General features: G+C 42.6%; 1 protein-coding gene across 2 annotated transcripts; it reads left to right on the forward strand.

Annotated features, from left to right (window-relative positions):
• The first annotated feature begins 854 nt into the window (after nt 1-854).
• Nucleotides 855-13,657, forward strand: kdm2ab (lysine (K)-specific demethylase 2Ab). Of its 2 annotated transcripts, XM_076738521.1 has the most exons (23): nt 855-1,053; nt 1,479-1,519; nt 3,051-3,189; nt 3,381-3,459; nt 3,658-3,704; nt 4,193-4,371; nt 4,574-4,680; nt 4,846-4,939; nt 5,194-5,347; nt 5,450-5,565; nt 6,419-6,545; nt 6,654-6,925; nt 7,091-7,168; nt 7,473-7,733; nt 7,932-8,060; nt 8,193-8,279; nt 8,498-8,722; nt 9,207-9,236; nt 9,362-10,392; nt 10,741-10,904; nt 11,369-11,515; nt 11,700-11,915; nt 12,050-13,657. In XM_076738521.1, exons 2-23 carry the CDS (start codon nt 1,481-1,483, stop codon nt 12,229-12,231), a joined length of 3,903 nt encoding a protein of 1,300 aa, XP_076594636.1. In that variant the 5' UTR covers nt 855-1,053; nt 1,479-1,480; the 3' UTR covers nt 12,232-13,657. The 2 variants fall into 2 exon arrangements, with proteins under 2 accessions (XP_076594636.1, XP_076594635.1); XM_076738520.1 differs by having other exon boundaries at nt 5,194-5,565.
• The last annotated feature ends 17 nt before the right edge of the window (nt 13,658-13,674 follow it).

The following is a 13,674-nucleotide window of genomic DNA, read 5'->3' on the forward strand; positions in this document are numbered from 1 at the left end:
GCAGTGACAAGATAATTACTCCGCAGGAGGGAAATGTAGTTTCACAGCAAAAGCACTAGAATAGACCAGAATGGTAGGATGCAGGTTATTAGAAAATATAAGTATTTCTAAATACATATATCGAGTAAACAAAAAAAAAAAAAAAAGAAAAAAGATAGATCCAATTCATCAATAGAGATCAGTGTGCAGTTTCTATTTATTTTATTTTTATTATGCAGTTTTGGGAGAAGAAATTAAGCAAGCGTAATGTGAAAATTAATGATTTGAGCAGTGGTGAATTTTAATGTATCACCTATGTGTCGATAAAACAGCAGTTACAGTAGCAATATAGGTATAACAATATAGGAATTCTAAAAATAGAAACAGTATGGTACTGTACTATACTATGCAATATAGTGAACATTCACTCAAGTACTGTATTTAAGCACAATTTGTATGTACTTAAGTGTTTCCACTTTATGCTACCGTATTAAAATGCAGCTTCCATGGCAATGTTTCATTAACAACTATGAGCTGGGTTTACATGTTCTTGCTAATAATCTGTACTTCAGTAAAATTGTGCAGGACTTTGTAGTGTAGTATGTTATATTGTGGGTGGATTTCTACTTACACCGCCTAAATGATCTGAATACTTCTTTTTGAGAATTAGAATTAATGCAAAAAAAGATCCCACCCTCCCACCGTCAAACCGGGGAAAACAAACCAAGCACACTTGTGAATTAACATATTGTAATCTTGTTTAAATAGCACATGCTGCGTCCAATCAGAGTAGTTCTATGCTAATTTATCGGAGCAGTGGATTAAATAGGGGGTTGGGTCATGAGCTTTTTTTGGGGGGGGTTGCGTGTATGTGTGTGTTTTTTGACCAGCTGAAAATGGCGGCTCGAAGCGTCGAATCGTCCTAACTTTATCGCACAATAATAAACATAACAATATACACAGCTGTTATCACATAACATGGGGAGAAACTTTACTGAGAGGCCTGAGACGCTCTAATTGGGAAACATTACTTTGACCACTAACGTTACGGCTAAAAGGAGTTAAATCGCAGAGGTAACGGAATGATAAAGAAGCTTACAACTGCCGTATAGAAGCTAATGTCAGCTAGCTAGCTAGCGTCAGTGTTAGCCGAGGACTTATGAAAGGGATTGTCAACTGAGCTAGTGGACGTTAGCCGATAACGCAAGCTAAATAACGCCAGTAAATGGACACATCGCTTCGGAATGTTACTGTTAAAAGGTAGTTACTCTAGTCGGCACTTGTCTTCACACAGTGACGGAAGTTCAACGTAAATGTTTTGTGTTGCCAACCTTAGCTTGCTGGCTAAAGCAACACTGTTGGCTAACGTTAGCAGGGCTATCTAGCTAGGCTCAGAGAGGTGTGTGTTTCTGTCCGGCAAAATGTAAAAACACAGAAACATCTTAACAGCGATTCGCTGTTTAACCAGTGTAACTCTCGAAACTTTGCTTTTTTTCTAGACATGATGGAGGATCCTAATACACGGTACAGCAAACGCCTGGTGAGTAACTTAGCCAAACTGTTAACTTAGCTCCCCGGAACACTTGTTTTATGTTTACAATGCAGCAGATAAGCGTTTTTATCGTAAGTTATGTGTGACGTTAGCCCTTTTAATACATACCAACCAATGTGTGTTAGAATTATTGTGCTTGACTGTAATGGCCCACTTTCTTTTAGCACATTATATGATGGCAGTGGTCCTCTGTGTTGTGTGTACCACCATAATAAGGGTAATGAACTTGTCTAGGTTCAAGAAAGAGTCAAGTTCACTGTCTAACCTGTCAGCATTTGTGCTTTGTGACCTTGTTTCACCTCCTTGCGATTTTATCTCCCAGCTGTAAAGTAATTAATCCAGTGCTTTCATACTTCCTAGTGTGTACTCTGGCAGATAAATACTGATGCTAGTGGTATCATTAATATTGATATCTAAATGTATATGTTATTCGGCCTTATTTTCTTACCAGTCTTGATAGGCTTTGGAAAGCACGTCTAGGCCTGTTTGTTGAACACATCAAAACTTAATAAGAGCAGTAAATTGTTGCTTAGTTGTAATTAATTTATTCCCATAATCATTTTTATTACGTTATGTAAAAACATCAGTGTGGGCTGCACTCATAATATTGAAGTGTTTTAAGTTGCAAGTAAATATGAACTGTGCAGCCCTTGGTTATGAAAGTGAGGAGCATCAGAGTTTAGATAATACCACATTTGTGGTAAATGGATGGGGGTGGGGAGATCTGAGAGCGGGGGTGTTGTGCTTGATCCATCTGTCTAGCCAGGCAGTTCTGCATAGGATGAATGGCAGGAGGGGAGAAAAGGAGGGGGGCAGTGTGTGGAAGATTAACCCCTGCTATTGTAATCCTGTATTGTTTGGTTCCCACATGAACTTATTTGGTAGCTGGCTGACTGATCAGCGAGGATTGATTTATTGTGATTTTATCCTGGTCTTGGGTGAAAGCATTAGCTTTGTCACAAATGGCAGCTTTCGTTCGTTTTTATCACTGAGATTTAAGGGACAGCTCCCATGGGTGTCACCTTGTGTCTTAGCAATTAGACTCCAGTAAGAACATTTTAAAAATACTTTAAGCAAGGTTGCATTTTTTTTTTCATCTATGTTAGATTCAAATGAGCTTTCTTTTGGTTGCATCTCAGGACCAGTCACTCAGTCACTGAGTTTTCATAGTATGAGGAGTTTGGTGAAAATATATTGATGTGATGCTAGTTGTCTTCCAGGTTGTGGGTTAGAGCATATTTACGGCTTTCATGTTTTTCTTACCAACCATATCCCTAAATTCCCTTTTATTATGTAACTGTTCAGATACGTGAGACGTTGATTTCAGCATTGCTGTCTCTCTGATAGGCTGCTTTAACTCAGCTTTGTCATGGCTGTCATGTCATGCAGTAAGACATCCCATATCTCTTGCTGCCAGTTATTCCAGTTCCTCTCCTCCTGCCTTCTTTCTCTTGCTTGCTACAAATCACATTGTACATGTCTGATGTAGAGGTTAACAGAAACCTTCTTTTGTCCCCAGCGCACAGGTACACGGCGCCGCTACCAGGACGATGGAATCTCAGATGATGAAATCGAAGGGAAACGAACGTTCGATCTGGATGAAAAGTTGCAATGTGTCAGGTTTAACTCTGATTTGATCAAACACATGGAGGGTAAAGGTGAGAGGTTTCAACGAGTAATTGAAAGAAAGTTTTGGAATAAAATTTCAATAAAACCATACCTGGACATAACTACTGCCATGTAAAGGAAATTAATTCCAGCTGTTTGTTCTACGTGCTGTCTTGCTTAATGCTGCAAAATTCAGCATTGTGTTGATTGGACAAACTGTGTCTGTGTGTCTCCTTTCTAGATTTCACATTTGAATACATCCAGAGAGAAGGGCTCAGGGACCCCATTGTCTTTGAGACAGGGGATGGCCTTGGCATACAGTAAGTAACATTTTCTTATTGTTTTAATCACAGATTACTCTTTTCTAAACACATACTATCTTATAAATTATGATGATATATAATAATATTCTATCTTAGTTTTAAATGAGTTAATTGAAAGTGCCAATAAACATGTTTGACTGTGTGTCTAGAAAAAAAAGTACAAATAAATTACAAGGCTTTGCCTCTCTCTAACAGGATGCCAGACCCCGATTTCAGTGTTAGTGATGTCAAGTTGTTTGTTGGTAAGTTACCGTTTTATCCATTTTTACACAAAATGTAACTCACCAAATGGCTTCGGCTGGTGGAGCTTGACGATAAATCAGACGACTTATCGTATTGGTTAATATGCCGCCAAATAAGTGACAAGAAATAGCAGGGGGACATCCTAAACTAAGTCTGAGATCATTTAGAAAAAGTGTCACCAGAGAGCATTGACAAGTTTAAAAAACAAAACAAAAAGACATCTGAAGGATCCGTATCATTTATGTTAAGTGGTGAAAAATTTCTATCAGCCAATGTATTGTTATTGGATTTATTAAACTCCAATAGCAATACAAAACAAATCTCAAGTACCTGCCTCAGAAATTCAGTATTGGTTGGGCCTTGGTTGCTTGGCATTTTAACAAAAATAATGGGTATGACACATGAGTATTTGATACTTTTAAGGACAATGAATTTAGATGTAATTACAGTGGTCTCACTTGTTGAACCCCTTCTAATACGCTCACAGGGAGTCGACGCATTGTGGACGTGATGGATGTGAACACCCAGAAGGGAATTGAGATGTCAATGGCTCAGTGGCGACGTTACTATGAGACGCCGCCATCAGAAAGAGAAAAACTCTACAATGTCATCAGCCTTGAGTTCAGCCACACCAGGCTGGAGAACCTGGTCAAACGACCGGCTTCGGTGAGAATTTACACAATTTCACACCTCAGTTTGACAACAACTGCTGCTTCAGAGGCTATAGAGCTTATAGAGTTATAGAGCTTGATCACAGTAATGACATTTGCCTGCATACAGAAAGTGGTGTCAGTTATCATTAACAGTCTTGGGGTTAGTGCAGACCATTTGATTGTCTGTTTTATATACTTTTCCTCTGATTATCCAGGTGGACCTTATTGACTGGGTGGACAACATGTGGCCCCGACATCTCAAAGAGAGGCAGAGAGACTCCACTAATGCTATCATAGATATGCATTATCCCAAAGTACAGAAGTGAGTAAATCAGAAATGTATGAATTTCACTCTGCCATCATTATGATACCAATCTGATCACATCTCATACATCAGTGGGAATCAATTAGTTCAATTTCATTCACAGTCTCACTGTTCAATCTAAAATCCACATTGTCTTTTCTGTCCTTGCTCCACTTCTCTCAGGTACTGTCTCATGAGTGTACAGGGCTGCTTCACAGATTTCCACATTGACTTTGGAGGCACTTCAGTCTGGTACCACATCCTGCGGGGAGGAAAGGTCAGTTTGGATGTCCTGCCACACAAGACTCGTAGATTTTAAGATTTGGCTGCCTGTGGTGACCCAGTTTAAACTTGTTAGTTGCAATTAGAGGCAGTCAGAATAAAAATAAATGTAATTGAGGGCTAACGCTCCATCATCCTTTTCAACTCTCTGTTAACAACTTGTAAATGCACATTAGTGCTATGGACATTTCTTTCTGTATTTGTTGACCTCAGACTACATACACAGTCTTTTACCCATCACCCCTGCAGGTGTTCTGGTTGATTCCACCCACACCACAGAACCTGGAGATGTATGAGAACTGGGTTTTATCAGGAAAACAGGGAGACATCTTCTTGGGGGACAAGTGTCATGACTGCCAGAGGATAGAGCTCAAGCAAGGCAACACCTTCATAATCCCATCAGGTTTGTTACTGGAACCGGGCAGTGACACATACAGACAGACACAGTTGCATGCACTGTCTCTACCACAACATGCCTCCAGCATCCTGGTCTTGTATGTTGCAGGGTGGATCCATGCCGTGTACACGCCAGAGGACACGCTGGTGTTTGGGGGGAATTTCCTCCACAGCTTTAACATCCCCATGCAGCTCAACATCTACAGCATTGAGGATCGCACACGGGTAAGAAGCACCTCACATTCACTGTTATTACTGCTGTTTATATATAACTGTCCTCTTGACACATGTTGATGATGGCTTCATATTTTGTGATTATGCAAGGCATGATTCAGAGTCTTATTCTGTGGAATTACTCACCTAAGAAAAACTGTGCTGAGAGAATCCTTTCTCAACAATGTCACTTTGATTTGAAGAATTAAAGAAGGGATGCACTGTATTTATTTATTTATTTATATATATTTTTTTCGCTCCCATTACCAATTCCAATATCTAAACTCTTGGTAACTGAGCAACAAATACCTGTGCTGAATTTATCTTAAGTTTCAAATCTGTGTACCTCACAGAGTAGAACTCAGTAGAGTCATTTTTATGAAGAGTAACTTGAGTCCAGGACTTTGCTACAGCACTGAAAATTCAGCTGCAATTTACTCGGAATAAATTAATTATCTGATAGAGAAAACACTGAATTTTGGAACGATACTCACAAGAAACTATATTTAATGTGGATTGGTTGAGTCTTGGTTGATAGCTGGTCCACCACATAAGGTCCATATCATTGTTGATACTGATCTGGAGCATTGGATTGGTGCAACCATACATAAGACTGTACAACTAAACATGAGCAGTCATATAATGAAGTTTAAGTAATCGTACTGCCATGCATGCCTCCCACTTCTTTGATGTAGCAGGTGGACACCTGAGTCCAAGAATGCGTTTATGTATAAAAAAACTTACCTTAAAGCAGTAGAGTGTATTTTATATTGTCTCATGGTGGTATTTGACTGAACAGGGTCTCGAAGATGCAAAAATGATCCAACAATATTTTTCCTAATCTGTTTCTGTCCTCTTCCTCTAGGTGCCACCAAAGTTCCGCTACCCGTTCTACTATGAGATGTGCTGGTATGTCCTGGAGAGATACCTCTACTGTCTGACCAACATCTCCCACCTCACTCCTGAGTTCCAAAAATACTCCCTAGGCATAGGTGAGGACGGATAAACACAAGAAAACATGGCTGTACTAATTTTCTTGGTTTTAAATGAATCCATTACTGACCTGAACTTCAACTATTGTGTCCTCTCTCTCTCTTCAGGACTGACCCAGGCTGACCTTGAAATGAACGATCACAGCGGGAATGGCACCTCCAATGGAGTTGACAGTGACAACGAAAATGAGACGATCAAGTTCAAGGAAGAAGTCAAAGAAGGAGAGGTGGCTCAAGTTACCACCCCTCAGCACGTGCTGACTACCTTTGAGTTGGAGGGATTGTGTAACCTCTTAGGGAAGCTGGAGGAGCTGCCACCTCACAAAAAGTGTGTCCCTGCAGGCATCAGGGACGCCACAGCCCTGCTCAACGACATGAGGGTGGGTGTCGCCTTGTGCACTTAGTCTGACAGTGAACTCACTCTGGCTACACTGGATTCAAACACATATTACACTGTTTGCATCCGTCTACAGCTTGCGTGGTGCTATGCCATGATCGATCCAGATCCAGATATATTTACTATTTTCTCTTCTGCACGTGTCCAGGCTATTCTGAAGGAGCATGCCAATGACAACCCCAAGCTGTCCTACACTGGAAAGCCCATTGTCAGGTGGCCTGAAAGGGTGAGAAGAGAACAAATGTTGACTCACTTCCAGCTAGCTCGGAGTACATAACAACACACTTCTGCGTAGTGATGATTGACTGACTGCTATCTGTTGGAGAGATATTTAGATTTGGTGCTTCAGTTGTTTTTAACCTTCTTCTCTTACTGTGTAATTGATGTTGAAATACAAGTAAGTAAGATAAGTAAGATAAAATACATATTCAGTCTGGCTCATCAAACAAGGCTCCTGGCTGTTATGTATTTGCAGGACACAGTTCTAACCTACTTTTTCTTTCCCTTTCCTGTCGATGTTCTTATACCAGCCAACATGGTACCAGCCCCCGACTCCTCCTCCCCCTGTCCTTTACCGTCCTCGCTTGGGCCCCACCCTCCACAAGCCTCTCGGTCAGAGGTCCACCAAACGCTCCTCCATCTCTGCTCTGAGGCGCAGAAGGGTGAGATGTAAGCGCTGTGCAGCTTGCTGCAGGAAGGAGTGCGGCACCTGCCACTACTGCCAGGACATGAGGAAGTTTGGAGGACCTGGACGCATGAAGAAGAGCTGTATCATGAGACAGTGTCTAGCGGTAAGTGGGAATGCTCCTCATCGTCTTTGTGTGTGTGGAAGCAAATAATGCTATACATCTATACATCTGTGCATGCTGTACTCTAAGAGAACGTGTGGACGGCAACTCAAATTGAATCGAATTGCTCACGTCAAATGCAATGTTGTTTTCTATTCTTTTACAACTCAAGAACTCTTTAACATTAATTGGTTCCTCCAGCCTGCCCTGCCAAACACAGCGCGATGTGCCATATGTGGAGAAGGGGAATCAGATGAATCAAATCCGAGCACTTACTCTCTTATGGAGTGCTCCGTCTGCTCGCAGATTGCCCATCGTCAATGCATTAAGGTAATCTGTTTTAGACATAGTGAAGGCTATAAACTGCAAACATTACCCAGTGATTGCATGGTTTGTGTTGCTGCCTACAAAGCTGTGGTCAGACATGGTAGTTACTATTTCAAATCTCTAACTGTGTTCCAGGAACCTGGTGAGGGGAAGATCAATAAGGACTTGCCCAGCTGCTGGGAATGTCCCAAATGCTACCAAGGCAGAGACTCAGCATCCGAGGTACCAAACACACACGTCTCACTTTCATTTGCTCTCTGTTTCTCTCTCTGTGTTCTCTGTTAATTAAATTCTTGAACACTTTTTCCTTTTCCAGCCAAGTTTCCTTTCTCATTAACTTCCACCAATCACGATATGGTTGATGCTGATACTCAAATTCGTAATGACACCCTTTCTCCTTCAACTCCACCTGCCATCCATTCCTGTCTCTCTCACCCCAGTCTTCCAGCGATGAGGACAGTGAGGAGTCAGAGGGCTCGACCTCCTTGCCGCCGTCCAAACTTGCGTACCGGGAAGGCATTGGTGTAGGTGACGGGGTGAAACGAGGCAGACGTAGCAGACCCCCATCCCATCCCACAGCACCGCCACCTTCTCAGAAACTGCTACTGCAGCATCAACAAAACCGCAAACGAGCAAGTGCACTGGAACTCAGACTTAAGAAGAGGGTGAGATGGAGAGCTTAACCAGATTTACATGTGTGCTTTGAATTTTCCGTTGCTTTAATGATCAAAAGCAAGTAGGAGCAGTTCTTTTTTCTGCACCATGGGGAAAATGCATTGATTTAAAGCATTTGAACAATTCAGCATGTACGCATGTCCTAACAAGTAATTAAATGAACATGGTGTTTTCATTAGTGATACTCCAGTTCTTAAGTTTCAGTTTTAGAAGCCTTAAAAAGCAACAAGATTTCAATACACTGAAATTTCAGCTGGCCTTCGAGTAAGAAATCTAAACAGAGCCCTACTTTTTTCTCTTTTGACATTGAAGATTGAAAAGTGTTACCTTGATGAAACTTGCACCCTGAAACTGATTTGATAGATACCTCAGATATGATCTTCCTCAGACTTAAAATAGTAGATAAAAACTGTGTGTATTTTCTCTCTATTTGACATTTATCTCATGTCCCAACGTCTTTTCTATTTATTGCAGATAAAACTGGAGCGCAGCAAACTCTTAACAGTAAGAAATTCTCTTATTTCTGCACTGATTCTGTATTGTATTTGAATAATACTATAGTGTATATGTGGTCTTCTTCCAGGAGGTAGTTTCATTCAAACCCTTTTTGTCCTCTTTCCTCTCAACAGAAACAGTCGTCTCTTGATCGTTCTCCAAGGCTGCTGGGCTCCAGGTTGCTGTCCCGGCTGCGCTCTCCAACCAGCAGACTATCTCAGGGCAGAGGCCGGGGCTCCACCTGGGCAAGTGGCTCCCCTTACCACAGCTCTCCAGGTGGGACAGGGTCCTTCCAGCAGCAGCAGTCTTTTGGTTTGGAACTTGAGCCCAAGGGAGAGCCCCGCAGAGGAAGGGGAAGAGGGGTGAGGTTGCGGGGTGGAGGAGCAGGAAGAGGAATCAGAAGTGGAAGAAGCCATGAAGAGTTGGAGGAGGAGAGCGAGGACAGCAGCAGCAGCAGCACCAACAGCAGCAGCAGCGACGAGGAAGAAGAGAGGGGGCAGATCAGTGGGAGGGGACTGGATAAAGAGAACCAGCCACAGTCAAGGCGAGGAGGACGAGCAGCCAAAGAAAGAGAAGAGGAAGGGAGTGAGGTGGTCAACCAAAATGGTGCGGAGGAGGATGACGAGGAGGTCATGGAGCAGGACAGTCAAACGGGGGGCAAAGACGCCTCATATCTTAAAGTGACACTCCAAAAGCCAACCAGGGCCAAGCAGGACCCATCAGCAATTGTCCCTAAACTGGAGGCAGTTGCCCCTCAAACTGCCACTTCCACGATACACAACCAGACCAGAGCCCTCGTCAGACCCCCCATTAGAAATCGTGGCCCCTGTCCTGATCAACACCCCAATAGGCACACAGCACCACACACTCGCAGTGGACACACAGACACTCGTACCTCCCACCCAGAGAGGGCGGAGGCCTCTAAAAGAACGAAGCCAAGCAGGCCGGCTAAACTGAGCAATGGTGCCTCCTGTTCTTCATCGACTGAGCTTCCTCATCTCCGCATCCCTCTGTCCGCCCTGCAGGAGGGAGGGAGCGAGGCAGACAGGGAGAACGGTGGGAGCGGACCGGGCTGTGAGAGGGAGGTGTGGGTGTCTGTCTTCCGCTACTTAAGTCGAGCAGATCTCTGCGTCTGCATGGCTGTTTGCAAGAACTGGTACAAATGGTAAGACAAGACCTTTCAGTTGATGTATATATTTTGAGAGGGTTCAGATTTCTTATCATACCTTTAGTCTCTCCGTACCTTGTTTTTCTTAGCAAAGAATAATGGAGAACATAATGGTTGTAGGCTTCTCAGTTTGACATGTCTTTCACTTTCACATGTTAAAATGGCAAACATCACTGGCTGTAGCTGATCTTCCCTTGAAGCTGCCTTCAAAAGCGAGTCAATGTCCATAGAACCCCGTATTAAAATGCCCAACTGTACAGCAGAAATAAACACGTTTACAGCTTGGTACAAAAAATGACTTGTTCATGTACAGGGGGTAATTTATGAGTGTGTGCTTATGTGCAGGTGCTTAGACAAGCGGCTTTGGGCACGGATTGACCTGAGCATCAAACGCACCGTTACTCCTCAGGCCCTGACAGGCATCATAAAGAGACAGCCGGTCACGCTCGATCTCTCTTGGACCAACATCTCTAAAAAGCAGCTGAACTGGCTGGTTGGCCGCCTGCCTGGTATGGAACCACACGCACATACAAACACACACTCTCTTTGTTTAATCCAGTTTTTATTGACTTCCAATATGGTCAATAAATGTGATACTATGAACCAAAATAATCATGTAAATATAAAGGTTATCCATTCTTTTCATTCTGTTTTCACCTTATTTTATGGTACACAAACATTATATCAAATGTTTCTTAACAATGTTACAAACTGAATCTACAAAATAAAAATGAGAAGAAAACCTTTACTTAATTGGATATTTCAGAACTGTATAAATCCCAGGATTTGCACCAAATGAGCTATGTGCTCTAAAAAAGACATTTTAGTTTTGAAGGTTTTCCTGTTGCTGCTCTTCCTAGAATTAAAAAGAATGTGAGGTTCATCATCCTGAACAGAGATCGTGCTTGTTTGTGTCCTGATTTTGAACCTGTCCGTTGACACTCAACAACCAAACCTTCTGTTGATTTTGCAGGCCTGAAGGATCTGATGGTGGCAGGTTGTTCCTGGTCATCTATTTCAGCACTGTGCTCCTCTGGCTGCCCTCTCCTCCGTTCTCTGGACCTGCGGTATGCAGACGGGGTCAAAGACCCTCAGATCAGGGATCTCGTCACTCCTCCAGGTGAGGAACGAGTCGCCTCAGAGGCTACAGATTCATTGCTAGATGAATGCCTTGTTATTTTTCCTGCTTTATATTCTTTGCGTTTTACTTCCATTTTGCATTTTTCCTCAATAACAGCTTTTGCAAGAACTAAAAAAAAGAGAAATGATCAATGTATTTTCTCCTTTTCTTCCCTCTATTCCAGGCTGTGACAATCGCAGTCAGTTGCGGACCATGCAGTGTTTGCGACTGGCAGGCCTGGACATCAGCGACTCCACTCTGCGCCTCGTGATCCGCCACATGCCCCATTTAACAAAACTGGACCTCTCCCACTGCAACAGCCTCACCGACAACTCCATCAACCTGCTGACTGCAGTGGGCTCGTCCACCCGAAACACACTCACGGAACTCAACCTCGGAGGTGAGAGATTGATGGGAATGGCTAATATGGGAGACACAGAACAAGATTTTTAGAAGCATAGACACGCACCCATTACATGACATTAGTTTTATTTCACTAGTACTGATGTGTCTGTGTGCCTGCTTCTTTTCCAGGCTGCAGTAAACTGACAGACACGTGTCTGAAGTATCTCCGCCGCCTCTCTTGCATCTCACTGCTCGACTTGCGAGGCTGTAAAGGCGTTTCCCGCAAGGCGTGTGAAGCCTTCATCTCCGAGCTGTCAGTCAACACGCTCTACTGCCTATCAGATGAAAAACTGATCCAGAGGATATCCTAAACCCCCTCCTCCTCTGACTGCAGAGGTGATTTGAGGTCCAAAGGCAAGAGAGCTGATCCTGATGTGAATCTGTGTGACACAAAGGACACAGGCAGGCAGGAAAGTTCACATGCACCTGCAGCACGTAAAAGGAGGGGTGGGGTCTAAACTGGGAGTGCTTACTCACTTAACTGGTCTTGGTGAAAGGGGTTGTCTCAGCTGGAGCAATGTTTTTTTGCAGCATTATACAAATTGTTTTTCCAGTGTACCTAAAAAGAGACTCAGGAGCTTTTTTTTCTGTTGTTCTTTTAGGGTATAATCTTGCATGGAAACAGCAAAAAATCTTTATTTTTTATTGCCAGGAGTGGGAGAGCAAGGCAAAGTAATTAGCTGTATCCTACACAGCCTGTGGATAACCAGGTGCTGCGCTCTTCTTTGGACAGACTCCAGTCTTGACTCCCATCCTCATCCTCGGGGTAGAACTGCATTGTTCTGCTTGGCTGATCAAGTCTTATTTATCATCTGACTAATTTGAACTCCTTTGATTTCAGCTACCTTTGGGTGCTCCAAATAGGTATTTTTTGTCAGGTCTAAGACAGCAGAAGTGAAGTTGTTTGATGACTTATGCTTTATGCACAACATCTATGCTTTTTTTTATTTTTCTTTAAGACAACTTAAGGTGACGGGTCTTTCACTTCATGACTTAGAAAGTGGGTGACAGGAAGGGCCTGTGTTTACCGTATGGTCGTGTGTTCTGCTTATTAAGGCACTTGGGTGCAACAGTAGTCCTGTGGCATACTTGATAAGCTTACTTGGACATCGAGTGGTTGGTATATAAGGGTAAAAAGACAGTGTGAGACGGCAATCGACATGGCAACAAGACCTCACCCCGTCAGAGGGTGGGTTGCATTAGGTGTGACAGATAAGCCAAGGATTGGGTGTCATTCAATGGTGCATCTTCAAACAACCGTTAGACTTCAGGTGCTATTATTTCCAAACTCCTCTTGCTTTTGTTTTTGTACAGAGACAACATTTAGAGCAAAAGTGTTAATATTCTAGATGAAACTGCCCCCCCACCTCTCTTTGATACACCTTTTTCTTTTCATGGATGAAAAACGTGAGTATCCACTTCTCACCAAATTTCACGACCTTGTCCAATTCAATGTAGAGATGTATGATTTCGTTTGGGTGGGGTGTTGCAAATTCTTTGTTCCCTTCAAGTGTAGTGTTTCAGTATCAAAGGTCTCCTCCCAGACCTCTCCTGTCCATATCCCTTCAAATGAATATAAGTATATAAATATATACTTTTGTGTAAATGTGTTCTCCTTTTTTTTTTTCGAGTATCAAAACGGGAATCCTGTAGCATTGTAATTATTTTCAGAAGCCTTTTTCACTTTATGTTATTTGTGTTATTTTTCAAGAAAAATAAAAAAAACGATAAACAATGGGTAGCTGTCCTATTCT

The sequence above is a fragment of the Chaetodon auriga genome, chromosome 9, assembly GCF_051107435.1.
Source record: "Chaetodon auriga isolate fChaAug3 chromosome 9, fChaAug3.hap1, whole genome shotgun sequence".
In the NCBI taxonomy this organism is placed as follows: Eukaryota; Metazoa; Chordata; class Actinopteri; order Chaetodontiformes; family Chaetodontidae; genus Chaetodon; species Chaetodon auriga.

Bases quoted from the DNA above. Each gene is read 5' to 3' on its own strand.
- kdm2ab (XM_076738520.1), top strand. From the start codon at position 1,481: ATGATGGAGGATCCTAATACACGGTACAGCAAACGCCTG. The intron at 4,681-4,845 runs GTGAGTAAATCA...CACTTCTCTCAG, and splicing joins CATTATCCCAAAGTACAGAA to GTACTGTCTCATGAGTGTAC. The intron at 8,723-9,206 runs GTGAGATGGAGA...TATTTATTGCAG, and splicing joins AACTCAGACTTAAGAAGAGG to ATAAAACTGGAGCGCAGCAA.